At 45.2% G+C, this 20,820-nt stretch overlaps 1 protein-coding gene across 1 annotated transcript in view; it reads right to left on the minus strand.

Moving 5' to 3' along the window:
* Window positions 1-20,820, minus strand: part of LOC149301773 (threonine--tRNA ligase 1, cytoplasmic-like) — a 30,169-nt gene that overhangs the window by 319 nt on the left and 9,030 nt on the right. Inside the window, exons 6-17 of the mRNA XM_089483286.1 lie at window positions 20,116-20,180; window positions 19,566-19,644; window positions 18,515-18,760; window positions 17,752-17,918; window positions 16,511-16,673; window positions 15,685-15,822; window positions 14,330-14,407; window positions 12,196-12,296; window positions 10,613-10,717; window positions 10,376-10,448; window positions 9,823-9,937; window positions 9,037-9,189 (exon numbers count right to left, since the gene is read on the minus strand). Coding sequence (XP_089339412.1) covers window positions 9,041-9,189; window positions 9,823-9,937; window positions 10,376-10,448; window positions 10,613-10,717; window positions 12,196-12,296; window positions 14,330-14,407; window positions 15,685-15,822; window positions 16,511-16,673; window positions 17,752-17,918; window positions 18,515-18,760; window positions 19,566-19,644; window positions 20,116-20,180 — 1,479 coding nt within the window. The 3' untranslated portion in view covers window positions 9,037-9,040. The remainder of the gene's footprint in view (window positions 1-9,036; window positions 9,190-9,822; window positions 9,938-10,375; window positions 10,449-10,612; window positions 10,718-12,195; window positions 12,297-14,329; window positions 14,408-15,684; window positions 15,823-16,510; window positions 16,674-17,751; window positions 17,919-18,514; window positions 18,761-19,565; window positions 19,645-20,115; window positions 20,181-20,820) is intronic.

Consider the following 20,820-nt stretch of genomic DNA (forward strand, 5'->3'; position numbering starts at 1 on the left):
AGATCGAGGCGGCTTCCATCAATAAAAACATAGAACACAATAAAGTAAATACCATCATCTCCCCTTCCTTGAAACAAATCCACCTAATTACAATACAACCAACATTGTAAAATACAATTAAAATCATTTAAAACCATCCTAACGGAAGCAAGACATCTTAAGGCATCCATTAGGGCAGTCCATGAACTATGAACTATTATGAATGATGAACTATTTATGCATTATGAGCCCCATTAAAGAGTCGCCATAAACCAGAGATGACTTTACAGCACGCAATGTATTCAGAATTGTTCCCGCCACTCCAAAAAACATGTTTTGACCCCAAGGTACAACAATTTGATAGGTTTCAAATGTTTTAAAGAAGGCTAACAGAAGTGGCTTTTTGAATGAATGGATGGATTGAGGATGCTGGGAGTCGTCATTCAAAAAACAAAAAGGGAACCCTCCCAAATTCTGGTTTGAAACGCACAGAAAAATTTAAAAGATTTAGATAACTGTTCAATTCTCTGCAATGCTGTTTTTTAAAAACCCGAAATAAAGCGACCAAAAACAAACCTCACATTGGTGGCAGAATGAAAAGGAGACGCAAAGATTTTGCAATTCAACGAAACATCGAATTCTATTTTTGTTGTAAACTTCACTTCCTCTAACAACTGAAAGATCCAGAAGACAATGATGTTAAGAAGGAAAGCAAATATTATTGTGGTTATCTTACTTTTCTAGTAGAGAATTACTTCTCCTTTGTTGCTATGATCAGATTTCGGCTCAGACAAACAAAGAGGAGAACTCTGGCTGGTATCTTTAAATCTCAGACAAGATGTTAGATCTTTAATTCAACGTTGAAAGGTATGCATCTTTGCATTGTTTCTGACTTATGGTGACCGTAAGGGGACCCTATCCTGAGGTTTTCTTAGCAAGATTTGTCCAGAGGAGGCTTGCCATTGCCTTTTCCGGAGGCTGAGAGAGTGAGGCTTCTTGCCCAAAGTAACTCAGTGGGCTCCATGGCTGAACTGGGATTCGAACCCTGATCTGCAGAGTCATAGTCCAACACTCAAACCGTGACACCATGCTGGCTCTCTATAGTTGTGAGTATGGCTTCATAACCTTCAACGGCAGGATCCGTGGCCTGTATTTAGTCTTTAAAACAACACAGGACTCTGGCGTTCCTTGCAGCAACAGATTTGCGTCTGGATACGCCTTTGGAAACTATTACAGGGCATTTCTGAAGTGTCAAAAGAAATTCCCAGAGGCTGCAATTCCTAATATTTTTTGTAAGATCTTCTCTGGCCCAAGTACAAAAACACGTTCACGGAAGCCCTGTTTTGCATTTAAAAAACCCCTTGCAGAGCGTCAGCAAGGTATTAGTCCTCAAACACAGCCTTTAAAAACAAGCAAAAGCCGGTGAAAATTGGTGGATGGAAATCCCCAAAAAGCAAAGCAACGCAAAGCAGGCTTCAGGGAGTGATGCACATACTTTGGTCCTCCAGATATTTGGGACTTTGGGGAGGTGGAGTTGAAAACAGCCAGAGGACCAAAGTTTGGGACCCAGTGACTTAAGTTGCAGAAAGAGAATGATTAGAACACAGAGCATACTGCAGACACATGTTGGTTAACTTTTGTACAAGTCCAGTTAATGAACAGTGCGATCAACACCACAATATTGTTTGTTGTGCTGCCGAGTTGACATTTTGCACTGTCGCGGATCTTGGACACACACACAGATTTTTGGAAACGTCATCCTTTCCGTCCGACCCGCAAGAGTTGCAACCTTCCCCAACCGTCTTGCATGCGTCCTGTTCACCCTAAGCATCTTCCAACCCACCATCAATTTCATCATGGAGTGTGCTGTTGTGTGCATGCCGGAAGCATGCTTGCAGGCAGTGGCTTTTGCGGGTGGGAAGTCATGGACCTGGGTGCAATGGGTCAGCGTTGTCACGGGGAAGGATGGGACGGACGGATGGACGGACAAATGGCCACCTCGTGAGACAGATTTTGGTTGTGGTTCGTTGCTGTTATCAATTCTTCAAGTCACTCCTGACTTATGGCAACCCTGTCATGGGGTTTTCTTGGCAGGGGTTTCCCATGGCCATCCTCTGAGGCTGAGAGAGTGGGACTTGCCCAGGATCACCCAGTGGGTTTCAATGTCTGAGTGTGGATTCGAACTCTGGCCTCCTAATCTAAATCACTATACCATCTTGGCTCTTCTTGGTTGTGTCTGTTGTTGTTGTGTGCATTCAAGTAGCTTCCAAATTATGGAGACCCTAAGGCCAACCTTGTTTGTTGTTGTTCTGTGTCTTCAAGTCATTTCTAAATTGTGGAGACCCTAATGCCATTGTTGTGTTTCTTCAAGTAATTCCAATTTATAGAGATCCTAAAGCCAACCTCGTTGTTGTTGTTGTGTGTCTACTAGTAATTCCAACTTCTGGAAACCCTAAAGCCAACCCTCGGAGTGTAGTGGAGTCTCCTTCCTTGGAGGTCTTTAAACAAAGGCTGGATGGCCATCTGTCAATGGGGATGGTTTGATTGAGAGTTCCTGCATGGCAGATTGGGGTTGGATTGGATGGCCCTTGCGGTCTCTTCAAACTCTACGATTCCATGATTCTTCTTGTTGTTGTTTGCTTTTGTGTGCCTTCAAGCCATTCCGACTTATGGAGACCCTTAAGCCAACCTTGTAGTAGTAGTAGTAGTAGTAGTAGTAGCAGTTGTGTGCCTTCAAATCGTTTCTGACTTACAGAGACCCTAAGGCCAATCTTCTTGTTGTGTGCCTTCAAGTTGTATTCAACTAAGGTGATCCTATCCTGGGCTTTTCTTGGCAAGATTTGTCCAGAGGCCATTGCCTTCCTCTGAGGCTGACAAAGTGTGACTTGCCCAAAGTCACTCAGTGGGCTCCATAGCCGAGATGGGATTCGAACCCTGGTCTGCAGAGTCACACTCCAACCCTCAAACCACTACACTGCACTGTCTAACCAGCATCAAAACAAATCCATCATCACCAAAAACGGTGCATAACATCTTTATCCCGCAGGGGGCATCCTGGAGATGTTTTGACGCGAGGCGCCAAGCTGTCTAACTGGGAAGATGCCTCAGCCAAAGTGGGTTGAACCGAGGGCCAAGTCCTTGAGGGCTAGAAACCTGACATATTTGGAGGGCAAACAGGGATTAGCCTTGACAGCCACTTAAGACTCCGAAACGCACAACTCTCTTGTCTGAAACAGAGAGAACACAAACAGGATCTGGCGCTAAGCCCCAAAGACAGCAATAAATATTGAAGTTGTTCAGGTGTGACTTTTTGTCTGTTGAACTACTGCTAAAACATACACGCAACTGTGCATCTTAAGGGCGAAACGTGCAAAATTTCGAAAGGACCCCCATGTTGCCTTTTTGTCGTTGCATGACTTCAAACCTTTTCGGACTTATGGAAACCATAAAGTGAAGATTTAACCTTTTGGATTTTGGACTCATTTTGGAGCTCTCTAATAAAGGTGGCTAAATGCCTCACAAAAGCTACATATCACATTTAAAACTGGATTATTTCCGCATATAGATGCAAGATGCATATAGATGTCAGAAGACGAGGTTGAATGTTGCACCAGACGCATGCAAAGGATGCTCTCCAACACTCCTCCTGCTTTGGTTTCCGGGATTTTGTGTTGCTTTTTTAGATGATGGGAGATTATTTTGCGTTGCTAATCTGAGTTTTACTCAATATTAGTCAGCGAGGTTTATTGGATCCTTCCTCTTGTAGAAAACCTCCAGCAAGTTTCACCTCTCCAAAAGGAAAGGAATGTTTACAGGAAGCAGTGAGCGGTAACCAAGGGGAAACCGTCGCCTTTCGAAAGAAGCCACTCTCCAAAGAAAGTGTGTGGCAATGTTGTTGTTGCTGCTGCTGTAGGGTTTCCTCGGATAAAACAAGCAGCCGGGGCGGATCTGGAACAAAAGGCCTCCCTGTCCCTCCGAGGGGTTTCTTGGACGTCATGCAAAACAAAACATAAAACGAAATGAGCAAACATTTGGGAGCACACCCCAAACTCTCACTGCCATCGCATTGTTTGGGGACAAGGAAGCATCTTGGGTTTGAAGCATCACCTTTCAAAGATGTCTCACCTTCCAACAAAATGACAAAAGTGATGCCAGTTTAGCAACCGTCACTTAATTGGGGACAAAAAACGATGCCAGTTTAGCAACCATCAAGTGTAAACGGTCACTTAATCGGGGACAAATTGGGAACACCCAGAACAGGCACGTTCCTTTAAAGACAGGCACAAAGCAGCCTTTATCCTTATCTTTGACCAATTCTACGTGCAGCTCCTTTGTTTCCTTGTTCCTCCAATTCTTGCTCAAGATGGGAGATGATTTTGGAAACCATGAACATCGATTGCCATGAGTTAGGTACCGGCGGATGCCTTTTGGGACATCAGTGTCACGTCCAACACGGTCTACTTGAGTCCAAAGCGGCCCTCTGAGGTTGCCTTTGTGGCCCTCGGCTCCTTTCGGACGCCGCAGCATCCCCCCTTTCCCCCCAGAATATGCCAACCTCAAAGGCACTGCAAAGTGTGGGACATTGCAAAACAAAAGTGAAAAACACTCATATAAAAATATAAATGCACATCTCTTAGTTTTGCTCAAATGGAGGATACTTTGGAATTCCTGCTCCTGGACAGAAGGCGGAAATATAGGACATGTGAAGAGAAAAGGACGATGTCTAATTAAAATAAATGAAAACCAAACAGTGGGATTGGTTCAACCGAAACGGCCAAAAAGGGCAATTTCCTTTTTATAATAGGTTGAGGGGCCCTTCCATGGGCTTTGGCAAATTGTTAACCCAAAACTAACAATAAACCAATGAACAATAAAGCAATGGCAAATCCTCTCTGAAGGAATCACGCCAAGTCAACTCCATGATAGGTTGGCCTTTGGGTCGCCATAAGTCGAAAATGACTCGAAGGCGCACACAACAACAAGAAGACCAACAACATGCACCCCATGAAATGGGCACCTTGCAAAAGCAGACACCTCAGATCATACTATTCAGTTTAGCATGCCTTTATCCCAAGGGCCCTGCTCACTGGGCCTCCCCAGTATATTAGCTCTGCTGAGTAATGGTTGCAATTTTTTGTCTCTTTGAGACCTGGGGAAAAAAGTGGGTGGAGATGCAATGGCTGCCAGAGACTCAGTTGCACAATGAAGCCACAACAAGTGGCAGTCGCACCAGAGACAGGCGAGAAAGTTGCACAAGGCCTGACAAAGTCATCCTTTACTCACATGGAGGATGGATGGGTGAAGGGAAGAGAGGAGGAGGAGGGTGTTGCAAAAGACAAGGCATGTGGTCACAAGCTCTCCAGAAACTTAACATTTCCTTCAATAATGGCAGTGATGGTTGGAACGAATCCCCTGCAATCCCACATTTGGAGCTGCCTCAGTTTCTCTCTCCGGCTCCCACTTTCCCCTTTTTGTTCTCTGCAAACTTTGCCGCAAACTGAATTCACAGCACAAAACTCAAAGCTAGTAAAATGTGGGCCAGACAATGCTACTGTTAAAGGGATTTGTAGTTGGCTGACCGGCCGAATCTGAAGGTGCTCAGCCACGGCTCCTCTTCTTCATCCTGGAGAGAAGTGACCAGTGGAGTGTCCAGTGGGGTTCTGTCCTGGGATCAATGCTATTCAGCATCCATAGCCATGACTTGGATGAAGGAATAGAGGATATGCTTATCAAATCTGCAGATGATATAAAATGAGGAGTAATAGCTAATACTCCAGAGGACAGGATCAAATGTCAAAATGAATAGATTAGAAATCTGGGCCAAAGCTAACAAAATGAATTTCAACATGGAGAAATGTGAGGTACTGGACTTAGGCAGAAAAGATGAAATGCATAGATATAAGATCTCTTCTATCATTCTATGAATTTGCACTCCATTAACTGCAGCCTCTCCTGGCCACCATGAATAACTTTTGCCATCTTGAATATATGCTGATGTTTCTTGGCTGCACGTGTCTTGGTTTTCGTTTGCGAAATATGGCAGAGGGCACAGCGCCGGAAGTGAACCTTCCTTGGAGTATTTCTATTTTGGATACACTCATGGTTGAACATTGCATTTGCACCAGGTTTGGGCACTGCGTCAGGCTTTTTGCTGGACGCTAAGCACACAGGCTCCGTTTTAAGAGCTCTTAGTCACCGGAGACACAAGTGGACCTGAATCCTTCCAAACAGGTTTTTCCAAAGCCGACCCACTGAGAGATCAGGACCTCTGAACCCCTTTCCCACTTTTAACAAGCTCAAGGAAACGAGAGTCTGCGCTGACCGTAAGAAGTACGCTCGCGGTCTGGAGTTTTTCCGGATGACTCCTCTTCCGCCGGCTTTGTGATCCAAAAGAAAGCAATTCCGGTGAGACAGCAGGAAAGAAAGAAATGTGGAGAAAGAGCAACCCAGTAATTGCAACTTAGTTATCCAAAAGACGAGAGGCACTCTGACCATGTGCAGAAACACCTTGCCCTGGAGTCATTTGCTCCGGAGCCAAATTGTTGCATTCAGAATTATTGCATCTCCCAGTCTAATCTTTTCTGGGCTATGTATCATGGCCACATCTCTGAGCCACAAAAACGCCACTTGCTTTAAGATTTGGTGGCAGCCTCTCAGTCCCAAATGCATTAGATATGAGACAAACAACATGCGCTTTAGAGAGCTTGAAAGGCTTTTTAAAGACATGGTCACAATATGCACTGGTATGCTTTTGTTGATGGAGAAAACACACCTTTGAGACACAAAGCCATAAATAAAGTTGCACCTAAATAACAACAACAATGTTGAATGTGCCAAAGAGTTTGGGGATTTTGGGCATAATCCAGGGAAATTATTGAGAGAAATGCTGAGTTCCCGAAACCATTTGAACACATACGTACATTTCCAGGTAGAAGGAAAAATCTGCCAACACAACCCTGCACAATCTCACACGCAACACAAACCTTCACTAATAATCTCACATACAAAAGGATCTGGTTGTACCTTTGAGAGAAACGGAGAAAAAAATCTTTGGAGTTGGCCATACAGCAAAGTATAACGACATCCAAAATCCACAGAATAGCAATACCAAAAAGATATTTGCAGCTTGAGTTTTTGTAGACTCAGTCTTTCTCAACCATACACTGCTGTGTATCAACTAATACAACAACATCAACCAATTTGCTGTTTTCGTCTGCATGCCAATAATCCAGCTCTGCCTTTGACTACTACAAAGATCTCCCAAGTTGTCATAAATTACAGACAGGATAAAAAATCCAGGTGGGATCTGACAGAAAAGCCACAGAATCAGGGTCGGATTCTCATGTATTATTGGCTCGCAACTCCTACACAATAAAGGAACCGGGATACGATGAGTAATTTCCGACTCACAGGGAAGGGGGAACCTGATTTCTTTTTGCTCCAGGTAGTACCTAGCTGCTTTCCTCAAACAGGTTGCTATGAATCACTTATGGGAGTCTGCATGCAAATCCACCCCTTGCGGTGCCAGTTTTGGATCTGGCTGACAGAAAGACCTAAATGGCTCAGGGAGTCCATCCGATTTGACCAGCTGTATCCCCCCGCATCAGCCTGTTCCAGCCATGGGACCCTTGGGGAATATCTTCTCTTGGGATTTTCTTGGGTTAAGAGTGTGTGAATTGCTCAAGATCACTCCATGGGTTTCCATGGCCAAGCAGGGAATCGAACCCTAATCTCTAGGGTTGTAGTCTGACGTTCAAACCACTACACCACACTGGGTCTCTCATAATGAGTATACACACAATAATGATATATTATTGTGATTTTGTGCTTTAAAGTCATTACGGCAAACCTAAGGCAAACCTATCACGACCTGCCCTAGGTCATCCAAGGGGTTTCCATGGCTGAGCAGGGATTTGAACCCTGGTCTCCAGACTCGTACTGACACTCAAACCACTACACCACGTTCTTCCCATGTTCTTTCTGTTCTGGGAATCATAGTTTCTGTTAAAGAAGTCATGCCAGGTAACACACTGGCTTTGCAAACTGACGCATGCTGTACTATTGTATTTTAAGCCACAAGCCTGTGTCCTGGTTTCAGGAGAAAAGGACAAATTACAAATAAAGATCATTATCAAGGAAGGGAAATGACAGAAAACCATGAGCCACTATCCTACCCAGTGATCTTGGAGGCAAAATTGTGTTTTTTAAAACATTTTTATCTATAGTGTTTTATTTGTTGTCTGTTCATTCATCGCTTTCATTCATCGCTGGGAAGCGATAGAGATACAGTGAGCCCTTGGTTTTGGTTCCAGGATCCTCCCTGGATACCAAAATCTGTGGATGTTCAAGTCCCGTTAAATACAATTACACAGTGAAAAGGTATCCCTGATATAAAATGCCAAAATCAAAGCTTGCTTTTGGAAATGCGGTGTTATATTTTTAAGCTGTTGATGGTGGAATCTGTGGATGTAGAGTCCATGAATAGAGAGGACCAGCTGTATATCTCAAGTAAATAAATAAAATGGAGTTTGTGCCGCAGCTAAACACTCTTTCCTTCACCTCTGCAATGAACTGAAGAAAGAATATTTTCATAACAAGCCAATGAAGAGGTGAGAACGGTGAGAACGAGAGACAATCCCAGAAGCCAGCAGACAAGTGAGAAGTGGTCTCTTTCAAAGAAAAGTCACCGCTCCTGGAAATGTGGGGTCCCAAAGCCTTCTTTTGCATCAAATGCCAGCCCAAGTCTTTGCACTAAACACTATTCCACCATTCAGCCCATCCCAAAATGTTTGGGGAAATTAGGTGAACTGTCTGGACAACGGTTCAGACCTACACAGCATGTTCAAACAAGACCCCCAGATTCTCAATTTTGGCAGATGCTCCTTAGCATTGACACCGTGAGGACTAGGATCTTGACATGTTGCGTGAAAGGTGGCAGGGAGGCAACCTGAGGCACCTGTACTCCTTGCAATCCAGGGAATGGTGAAACCACCAGCCATTGCTTTGTTTTGTCGTTGCCCTGGGCAGGTGACCTGTGAGGGGCTAGGAATCGGCTACCTCTTCAGAAGAGCTCCTCCGCATTTCTGGCCCGAGCGTCACGGAGTTCCTGGAGCCGGCGCAAGGCCTCACCCAAATCTCGCTCACCATGCTGGTGAGCATTGCGGCTACGGATGTTCGCGGTGCGGTTGGACATCTCTTTCCGTCCGACGACTGAATGAGAAACAAGAAGAGAGGAAGGATAAAAAAGGAGTCTGCATAACCAGTTGGCTTACACATTTCCAAAGAGAAAATAGAACAGGTCCATATTGGAAAGACTGTATTTTCCCAAACAAGGGAAAGGTTGGGATAATAAGAGAGTGAGGAAAATTCATCCCTGGGCCACATGGAGTTGCCCATCACTGCTCAACGGTCTCCCATAGGAATGCTGTAAAACCCTGGAGAGATAGACTGGCACCAGTGGATGCCAACCACTGGATTGTGCCTTCTGGGTGTTTTTCAGTCCTTCCTTTCAGCCCAATTAGTTGGGGCTGATGGAGGTTGCAGTCCAGAACACCTACAAGGTATAAGGTGATGGAAGGTAGGATCAAAGCCCAGTGGTTCTCAACCTTTGGTCCTCTAGGTATTTTGAACTTCCAACTTCCAAAAGTCACAGGCCAGCTAAGTCAGAGTTTTTGGAAAGTGGAAGTCCAAAAACACCCGAAGGAGAAAAGGCAGAGAATCTCAGATGCAGATGAGCCTGAGTGCGAAACAGAGCAAAGACAGGAAAAGAAGAATTGGGCAGGACCAGGCAGAAGGAGGCAGTCCCACCCTTTTCATCTTCCATCAAAGTAGAGACTGGCTTACCAAACTGGAAGTTGTACTGGGCCAGCTGGGCTTTCCGGATTTTACGATTGAGTGTCGAACCTGGGTCCAAATCCACATCAGTTGTGAATCCTGCCTGATGGAATATCTGGTGGACCTGAAATGCCCCAGAGAGAGAAAGAGAGGGATTCAGGAGTGAGGCCAAGCCCATTAAACAACAGCTAGGTCACCAAAGTCTGAAGCAAGGGCTCAGCCATGAGGACCATCCTTGGCTCAGGCTGATCAGCCCACAGGGACAGCTTTGCTGGCAGAACCAAAGTGTGTGATCTGTTAACCTTTTAACATCTAGATATGGTTTGTATACTTTAAAGATTTGTGATTCTTACCGGCAGATGGATACGTCACTGTGTTTTGCAAATGGGGTGTGATGTTCCCCACTCTTTCTAGAGCCCATCAGCCAGCTCTCCAGAATTTCAGATGAGAGTTTTCCCTCCAACTTCATGTGGAGCGGCTGGAAATCAAACCTGGGACCTCTAGCATGCAAAGCCATCCTCTACTACAGAGCAATGGCTCTTATAACCTCTGTCTCTCTTACCTCATGGGCATAGTCTTCTGCGTCTAGTCCAACTGGGATCACCATGATTTGGAACGGGGACAACCAGAATGGCCTGCAGAGCGAATGGTGAGAGGACACCCTCAATATGGCTTGATGCTTAGTTTCACAATCCCCATACCCCAATATTCCCCCTCCCCATAAAGAATTAACAGAAATTCTGTGTGGCTTCAACTATTAATGTGTTAAGCCAGAACATCTGGATTGTCTCCTACTCACCACTTGCCTCCATAGTTCTCTGCCAAGACTGCCATCATCCTCTCCACGGAGCCCAGCACCGCACGGTGGATCATCACAGGTCTCTCCAGCATGCCGCCATCTTTGCTACATTGGGTGCAAGGGATGGGGGAAGCATAGAGAACATCAGATTACCAAGGAAGATATACATTCCTGTAGAATGGGAGGAGAGAGCAACAATAAGTCTGCTTTTTGCCTTTGAGGAAGCCCAGTTCTGAGCTCAAAAACTCGAATCGACTTATCCACAGGTCAATGTAAGGACTGTACTTTAACTCATCTTTCTATCTATCTATCTATCTATCTATCTATCTATCTAGTGAAAAGCAACAGTTTAATCTGCCCTGGAAGCAATGACCCCCTCTACTCTCTCATTCATCCAGCCTTTAGTATGAGCACAAATAGTTATGCCTGCTGGAATTTTGGCACTGTTTCCCTTTGCTTCCTTCATTACATCCTTCATTACATGTCCCCAAGTTTTACCCTCAACTTATCCATGGGGTCATATCAAAATCCACAATTTGGGCCCCAAAACTTGCCCTCGACTTATATGTGAGCTCAACTTATAGTCGAGGTTATGTGGTGTTTGCATAACCTGGTCTGCTTCTATGGGAGGTGGGGAGAAGTACTTTGATGCTTATTTGGGCACTCCGTCCTTTTTCCCAACTTGAGGTTCCACCAAGGCCTTTCCAACAAGCGTTTCCTTGCCACCATGAGGACTGGAAACAAGTTTTTATTTGACTGTCTAGTGGCAAATCAAGTATCTCATTTGTAGATTGGACAGCTGCTAATGTACAATAAGTATCCTTCTAAGAGCAAGGGTATACCTGTTCAAAAAGAGCCTTCTGCTTTTGCCACCCCAAAATCAGCAGCAGCAGCCCAGTCAGTGCTATAAAGATTTCGAACAAGGCTCCCACCACCACCACATTTCCATCTAACCCAGAAAAACCATACATCTTGTAAGCAGACGCCTTCCTCGACAGTTCCTCTTTCCCTGTCCTGTGGCCAAGGGATGGTGAAAGAGCCCCTTACGAAAAGAAGGGAAGGCAGCCAAAGGAGAACCTCCAAAGCCCAAGGCCCGTCACTAGCCATCTCTGACGGCATCGCCCTGGGGCTTTTTGTGGTAGTGTGCTCTTTTTCAGTAAAAGATTACACACCACCTAGGTGTTTGTATGCCATAGTTCTGTTATGGCAACGTGCCGTCTTAGGAGTAGCACTCTTCCTCATTCCTTGGGCCACAGAGCTTGCGCCAAGGTGTCCAAGAAGCCAACAAGGGTTGGAAGAGGAACGTTATCATGTTTTCTTTGGGGAAGGGTGTTTTAGGCCCGAGAGACCTTTTACCCCATGATAGGTTTGCCCATAAGTCAGAAACGACTTGAAGGCACACAACAACATCAACAACAACAGGACTTATAACTGAGGATCAGTGCATGGGGAAACAGAGTGAAGTTGCTTGATCAGAGATGCATAGCCTTCCCTGACCCTTGGATGTGACAGACTTCAACTCCCATCATCCCCACAACCTGCGCAGCCGCCCTTGGCCTCCAATGGCTCTGAACAGAACGCACCTCGTGTAAGAGAGGTCAAAGCGAAGGGGCATCTGGAAGTCCAGCTGAATGGTGGCACATTGGTGGTACCGTCCCAAAGCGTCTTTGATCTGAATATCAACCTGGGAGGTGAAGATGGAGAACACTGTCACAAACAACAGCCTCTTGACCACCATTTTCTTCCCCCTTCTCCAGTTGCACTGAATTTCTTTCCTCCAAAATAGAGAAATCATAGAATCATAGCGATAGAAGAGACCCCCCAAAAGCCATTCATCTTCTGCTTAAAACCTCCAAAGAAAGAGACCTCACCAGCCACTGAGACAGCATCTTCCACTGTCCATTTCAGCTTTAAGTTCCTGGACAGCAGACCCTTCTGGTAAAGCATCCTCTGCACTAGCATTATGTTTCACCTTTGAATGTCTTCCTTCAGAACTTCCTAAGAAACTAACCTTCCTTCACTGCACCCTCCAGTTTTCAGTCCTATCTGTGTCACCACTAAGGTAATACCACAACCTGGTCAGAATCCTCCATCATTGAAATGTAAAGAATTTGGCAAGCTGTGCACATCTGCATGTTATTACCAACCATGTGTGGAATTGCCAAGCTAGTCCGCATCTGTGAATTTGTTTTTCTGCACAAAGGACTTGATCAGGAAGGTTCCCTCATCTCCCCCGACAGATGTAAAGCCCTGTGTTGAGCTGCGTACGGATCTGTTGGCCTGTCATGTTCCCCAATTCCCAATTTTACCAATGGAGGAGAGGGCCTTTGAATTCTACCTCCCTCTGCCTTCACACAAAGCCTCCACCATTATGGAGCTGAGACAGCTTTTGAGTAACCAGAGGCATTGGCACACATACAGGCAGCAGGATTAACACATAACCAAACGGGGGGAAGAATCATAGTATCTTGAGAGTTTGAAGGGACCCCAAGAGACCCCTACTCCAAATGCATTCTGCCATGTAGGAATACGCAACTCAAGCACTCCCAAGTGATGCCCATCCAGCCTCTGCTTAAAGGCCTCCAAAGGAGGAGACTCCAAATCCACCCTCAAACAGCTCATGCAACCAGAAAATTCTTCCTAACGTTTAGGTGGAATCTCTTTCCTTGCAATTTGAACCCACTGGTTTGTGTTCTTAAGCAAGGGATACCAAGGCAGTGCGTACAACGCTGCAGCAAAACCCACAGACCTCAATGCTACTTAATTTGTTGCTCATTAAGAAGCATTCATACTAAGAGGGAAATTCTCAGGCTGCAATGCAGCCCTAGGCAGGTGCCTGGCCTCGTTTCTGCCGCCTTCAAACTTTTAACACCTGGCTCAACCGGATTAGGCTAATCTTGTGGCCAACACAGTTCTTGCTCCTTCGACCTGGAAAAAAAAATCCAGGGATGGAGAGGTTGGGGTATAACTGTCAAAACCAAGGCCTTACGGCTGAGAGAAGTACAGTATCCCAGAAAGATAGAATCACATTGTTGGAAGGGACCCCAAGGGCCATATAGTCCAACCCCATAAGGTAATGCAAGAATACACATCTAATGCCCATCCAACTTCTGTTTAAAGACCCCCAAAGAAGGTCAGTCTGCCATCCTCTACTCTTGAAGAGATTATCAGAAGGTTCCTCCTAATGTCTAGTGGAATCTCCTTTTCCTGTCATTTGAATCCATTGGTCTGTGTTCTTGTCTCTGGAGCAGCAGAATTCAAGCTTGCTCCATCTTCTATATATCTGTTTAGATATTTAAAGGATTTCCTACCTCAAGCAAGGAACCATGCTTAAGATGATAGACAAAGCTGGAAACTGCCAGGCCATGTGGGCATATCCGTCTTTTTTAATCAAACCCCTCCTGAGATCTCAATCTAGATCCCTGGGATTCCCCCAGATAATCATGCCCTATATTCCCATGATGCCATAGTTCACTAGTTTCCAGCTTCTGAGTGCTTCTCCCAAACGTGTTACTGGTGTTAGATCTTTAAAAGTGAAAATACACTGGTTATTATGGCCCTCCTAGAATGTGTCCCTCGATTTGAATCCAGCCCTCAGGTGGAAAGAGGGTCGACTGTGCATCTTCCAACTCTGCCACTCCAATAGGGTTTTTCTATCATTGCTCTGAGTAAACTACCCACAATTTGAGAGAAAACTACCCACAATTCCATGCAAACCTTTGGGCCGTAGAAGGCGCCATCCCCGGGGTTGAGTTCCCAAGGCTGGCCGAAGTCCTGGAGGCTCTTTTCCAGCAGCTGAAAGACAAGAGGAGGAGGTCATCAGTCCCCCAAGGCACCTTGTCGAGGCGGCCGCTTCGGGGTGGAGTGACTGGCAGTCAATATTTGACTTCCCCGTCCCCCTCCTCACAAACCCCTGGCAAAAAGAAGCCAAGAAGGACCCAAATGTGTTTACTGAGCAAACAGGCCCTTCCTTAGGAATGTTGAACTCACAAAGACGTTAATCCTCTCCCTCCTTTCACGGTTGAGGAAGAAATCAAATACTTTGTGGCCGGAGAGGAGGAGAGTTTAGAGTACTTTCGGGTGGGGGGGGGGGACTTGCTGGTATCAGTTTGTACAAGCCAACAAAGGTTTCATTAATTCTCTAATCCAGCCTCCTCTCTAAGATAGCGGTCCCCAAACTGATCACAGAAGAGTAGGATTGTAGAGTTGGAAGAGATCCCCAAGGATCATGATGTCCAACCCTCCACCTGTGCAGGAATTCACCTCTAAATTACAACTTGTAGTAATATTAATAAATTTATATACCACCATTTCCCCCCAAAACTAGGCTACAATTTGGCTTTCAAATGATTAAAACCAGTATGCAGTATACAAAACTGCAGACTCAAGGTCCATGGTTTTGAATATCCAGAGGGGCAACCTCTGTTATTTTCAATGGGACACACCCCATGGATACTCACAGACACGCATCCCATTCAAGCCTATGGGGCTTGAATATAGGGTATCCGTCCCAGCAATTTCTCTGAAGATGCCAACCACAGATGCTGGCGAAACATCAGGAATAAACTCTTCTAGAACATGGCCACATAGTCTGAAAAACCCACAAAAGACTATGGACGCTGGCCACGAATGCCTTTGACTTCACAAAACCAACATAAATTTTAAAAATCTAAAAACATTACAGTGTGTGTGTACACACACACACACACACACACACACACACACAAATATACAGTGGGTCCTTGGCATTTGCTGGGGTTTGGTTCCATGATCCCCCTGCCCTCCACGGGTACCAAAATCTGTGGCTGCTCAAGTCCCATTAAATGCAATGGCACAGGAAAATGGAATATAAAATGGCAAAATCAATTGCTTTTTGAAATTTATAATTTTGGGGGGAATATTTTCAAGCTGTGGATGCTTGAATCCGTGGATAAAGACTCAGTGGATTCAAAGGGCTGAGTGTATAGAAAGCAATAAGGGTTTTGGGGAAGCAAATCTGACTGGAGTGAGAGTTGATAGAAATGTAGAACAGGTGCATTTTTAAAGGTGTGACCAAACGGTTGCAGCGTTACCTGTTCTGCTCGGTCCCAAAGATGAGGTTCCCCGAGAAATTTCTCAGGACGGGTGGAAAGATAGAAACGGAAGGTGAACCCAAAGACGGAGTAAACGGCTTGGAGGAAGTCTAGACAGCTTCGGATTTCTTCTTCCAGCTTAATTGGGGCGGAAGACAGAGGAAGACAATGTTGGTGGAGAGAAAAGATGGAGATGCAGAACTAACTTTTTTCCTAGGTATATCATTCCTCTCTAAGTTTCTTCTCAAAAGAAGCAATGAACCATTTCAGCTATTTTCTTCCTGATTTAAAAAAAAACCGTTTTATCTATTTTACTGATTGTATGTACAGCGCTGTGTAAAATCTACAGCGCTATATAAATAAAGCCTAATAATAATAATAATAATAATAATAATAGCAGCCCAGGATGCCCCCCCCCCAAAAAAAAATCAGGGTTTAGTGATACCCAGAAAACATTTTGATCACTTTTGGAATATTATTATTATTTATTAGTTTACTTTCTTATAAAGTACAATACAGAGACTCAAGGTGGCGAGCAAATATAAAACAATACAAAACATTAAAATACGTAAATATAAAAATTTTAAAAAATCAATGAAACAATTTTATAATTTAAAACACAATATATTAAAATACAAACCATTAAAACAATATTCTTTTCGTCCCTATTTCCTCCTTCTGAATTTCAAAGGTGGCTCGGTTATGCTGGATATAGTCACCGAAAGCTGCTGCCCAGATGGCATTTCCGAACAGAAGGAGGCAGGCATGTGGGCATCCTGTTTTCACATTCCCACCAGAGCAACTGTTTGTACCCACTCTCTCTCACCTGATCCATGGCGCAGAAGATGTGGGCATCGTCCTGCTGGAACCGGCGCACCCGCGTCAGCCCCGTCAGCGCTCCCGAGGGCTCATTTCGATGCAGGACGCCAAAGTCAGCCAGGCGGAGAGGCAACTCCCTCCACGATCGCGGACGATGGCCGAACATGAGGCTACATGAGACAGACAGCAATGAGGGCAATATTGGACAGGGAGACTTATAAAACATCTGCGGTATTGTACTGAAGCACACAATTTAACATTTTCTTACTGCATTTATATATATTTTTAAAAAACATGTTGCTAGTCCTCACAGTTGTAAGTCAGCCAAATATCTCTGGAAAGTTACTGTATATACTTGACTATAGGTTGACCTCACGTATACGTCAAGGGCAGGTTTTGGGTCCAAAATGATAGATTTTGATATGACCCAAGGGCGAGTCGAGGACAGGGGCATGTAACAAAGGATCTAAAGGATGAAGCCAATGCGATTTTAGGCTGCATCAATAGAAGTATAGTGTCTTGATCAAGGGAAGTAAAAGTGCCACTATATTCTGCTTTGGTCAGGCCCCACCTGGAATACTGTGTCCAGTTCTGGGCACCACAATTCAAAAAGGACATTGAGAAACTGGAGCCATGTGTCCAAAGGAGGGTGACTAAAACGGTGAAGGGTCTGCAAGCCATGAAGCCCTATGAGGAATGCCTTAGGGAGCTGGGGATGTTTAACCTGGAGAAGAGACGGTTAAGAGGTGATATGATAGCCCTGTTTAAATATTTGAAGGGATGTCATATTGAGGAGGGAGCAAGCTTGTTTTCTGCTGTCCCAGAGAAAAGGACACAATGGAGCAATGGATGCAAGCTCCAGGAAAAGAGATCCCAGCTCAACATTAGGAAGAATTTCTTGACAGTAAGAGTTGTTCGATGGTGGAAGAGGGCAGAGGAAGCTCCTGTCTTTCACCAGGGAATGGTTCCTTTTTAAAATAAGAGTTAAAGTATAGTATTGACATTGGTCCATTAATAAGTAGATCCAGGTTTTTGGGGTCAATTTGTAGACTAAAATTTCCTAGACTCATCCATGAGTATATACAGTGAGCAGGATAGGAAGGCTGAGAAAATGAACACGGACAAGAAGTGACCACATGGGACAACTCTTGTAGAAAGACCTCTCCAGCACCTAAAATGTCCTAGGCTCCCTTCAGATATATAAATCAAATCAAAATGAATAAATACATCCTCACACCAAAAACTCACCAGTGAGCAGGACAGTTCATAGGCTTGAGGGCAAATGTTTCGTCTTCAACCTTGAAGGAGAACATGTTCTCTTCGTAGTGCTGCCAGTGACCGGAGACTTCCCACAGTTTGGAGTTGAAAATATTCGGGGTGATAACCTCGGAAAAACCGCGCTTCAGGTATTCACTCTGGGGACGAGGAGGGAAGAGCAAATCCAAAATACAAGGAATAGGTCATGACTTTGGTGTGAGATCAAGTCAAGCAGAGGGAAAAAATTAGGCAGGCAATAGTCAGGTCTATGCAAAGACCATTAAAAAAAGGACTTATTGCTAAGATTATGACCTTTAAAGCTCTATACAGCTTGGGTCCAGACTCCCTTAAAGACCGTATCTCCCTATATGAACCTGTTTGAGTATTAAGCTCTTCAAAGGGCTTTTTCTTGGCCCCATCACTGTCCCAAGCCTGTCTTAAGGCAGGGTCTTTAGGGTGGCTGCTCTCAAGTTGGGGGGGACTCCCTTCTCTGGACCCTTTTCTGCTATCTTTCTCCTGGCGGGAGTCTGAACCCAAACTGTTTATCCAGTCCTTTGAATGACGACTGTCTAAGAAGGCATTTTCATTGGCCTTTGTGCATGCATGCGCCTTCACGCCAAGTGTCTGTTTATGGTGACCCCATGGATTTCACAGGGTTTTCCTAGGCAAGCAATCCTCAGATGTGGATTTGCCATGAAACAGAGCCCACAACAAAAAGATGGAGGGAACTGAAGCTCCGGAGACCAGGCCTCACCTTAATGAATTCGACGAGAGTGGTGTAGATGTGAGCCCCTTTGGGGAGGAAGAAGCAGCTCCCGGGGCTGAGTTCGTGGAAGAAAAAGAGCTCTTGGTCCCTCCCAATGCGGCGGTGGTCTCGCTGTGCGGCCTCTTCTTGGGCTTGTTCCCACTCTGCCAGCCGCCCAGGACTTGGGAAGGAGATGCCATAGATGCGCTGAAGGCTCTCTTGGGAAGGGTCTCCTTGCCAGTAAGCAGAGGCGTTCTGTAGTGACCGGAACAAGAAAAGGAGTGGACGCTCAGCACACTGGGCAACACAAACTGGACCTGATGCAACCCCCTTCAGGACGCTGCTCCTGCATCATGGGGATCTGCTTTGGGGACATCCTTTGTGTCCGACCAGTGAAGTCGCACAAAGATATGGGAGCAGGGCCTTCTCAGCCATGGCACCCTTTACCCTTGGAAGCCCAACTGGTACCAAACCTGGCTTCCCTTATGCACTAAGAAATAAACTGAATGTTTATTAATGCCTCTGGGCCTCGCTGATTTATCTCAAAGGCCACACACCAGGTTTCTAAAGTGTTTTCACTGTTTACAGTTTAAATAGAGAGCATGATGTACAGGTTTGAGAGTTGGACTACAACTCTGAAGACCAGGGTTCAAATCCCTGCTTGGCCATAGAAACCCACTGAGTGACCCTGGGCACATCACATTCTTTCAGCCTCAGGGGAAGGCAAGGCAAACACTATCTTAACAAATCTTGCAAAGAAAACTCCATGATATATTTGCTGTCAGGTTCCCATTAAGTCAGAAATGACTTGAAGGCAGACAGCAACTTGTTAATATGGTTGGACTTGAGTTAGACGTGATGCAACCCAGATCTGACCTCTGCAGTTGGACCTGATTTGGGCCCAACATCACCTCCAGAATGAGACCTGATATTGCCTAGAAATGACCCTTGTACTCTACTCTGGAAGTAGACTTAATGGGTCCAGGACTGATCCCTATACTCTGTTCTGGAGTCAAACCTACCATTGCACCCTTTTCCAAAACTCTGGAATCATACCCACCTTTAGGAGCTTCAGCGCTCGGATCTCTCCTGTATGCCGGACATGGGGCCCACGGCAGAGATCAATGGATGTCCCACACCTGAAGGCAAGAGGAAGAGGAAAGGACACAGAGATGACTCCGAGGAGGTAGCTAAACCGATTGATAGAAAGATGGTCTCTGCACATTTGCAAGCGCCATGCAATTAAACTCGGGAGGTCATTTCTTAATTTCATTCTTATATTGGCACTGTAGAAATAGTGCAGTTTGACACCCCTTGAAGTGCTGCAGTTCCATCTTATGGAATCCTGGGATTTGCAGTTTCACTGGGGATTTAGGCTTCTCTGCCAGAGTGACGGCGTCTCGCCAAACTACAAATCCCAGGATTCGGTTTGATAGAGCAGTGGAAGTTAAAGCGGTGCCAAACCTCATTATTTCTGCAGGGGACATTTATTCTTGCACATGCCAATGAAAAATGCCAAAAGCTGGATGAGATTTCCAAGGTTTTTTTTCTCCCAATTGTTAAGAATTGTGTTTCAACTGAGATCCAGGAGCACCTTGCGCCCTCCTCACCTGTAAACCGTGGCCGTCGGAGACTTCACTTTCTCCTTGATAATCCTCAGTTTGAATTTGTTGTGCTGGAGGGAGGCAAAGAAAGGTCAGAGTCGGAGTAGCTGGGAGTCAAATACTCATCCTTGAAGAACCAACTTGGAGATGTTTGGTTCTTCAAGTAAAGCCTTCTTCAACCCTGGTGCCTGGCAGAGATGTTGCGCAACCACTCCCATCATCCTTGGTTAGCTGGCCAGGGATGATGGAAGTACTAACCCAACACCTCTGGAGGGCACCAAAGGGCTCAGTCTACTCCTAAAATGGCCACCTAGATCTTTTTTCGGGGGGAAAGAGGTAGTAACATGTGCTAGCATCTTCTCAGAAATTGATCCCCCTCCTTGCTATAACTATGGATTATCCATGCTTTTCATTTATCCGGTTGATTTCGATCTCATTTTCCAACAAAAACTGGGACGCATGACAAGATTCAAAACCGAAAACCGATTTTGTTGAGAGGCAGCATGTGGAAGTATTGTGGCAATGGGATGCTAGGAGACCAGGGTTCGAATCTCCACTTGGCCATGGAAACGCTCGTGACTTTAGGTGAGTCACACTCTTTTAGCCTAAGAGGAAGGCAATGTCAAACTTCTCAGGAGGAAATCTGCCCAAGAAAAGCTTAGGACAGGTATGCCTTAGGGTTGGAGTAAGTTGGAAATGACTTGAAGACCT

Source organism: Sceloporus occidentalis, unplaced genomic scaffold, assembly GCF_023333645.1.
Source record: "Sceloporus occidentalis isolate IW3139 unplaced genomic scaffold, rSceOcc1.0.p SCAF_20, whole genome shotgun sequence".
NCBI classification, from domain to species: Eukaryota; Metazoa; Chordata; class Lepidosauria; order Squamata; family Phrynosomatidae; genus Sceloporus; species Sceloporus occidentalis.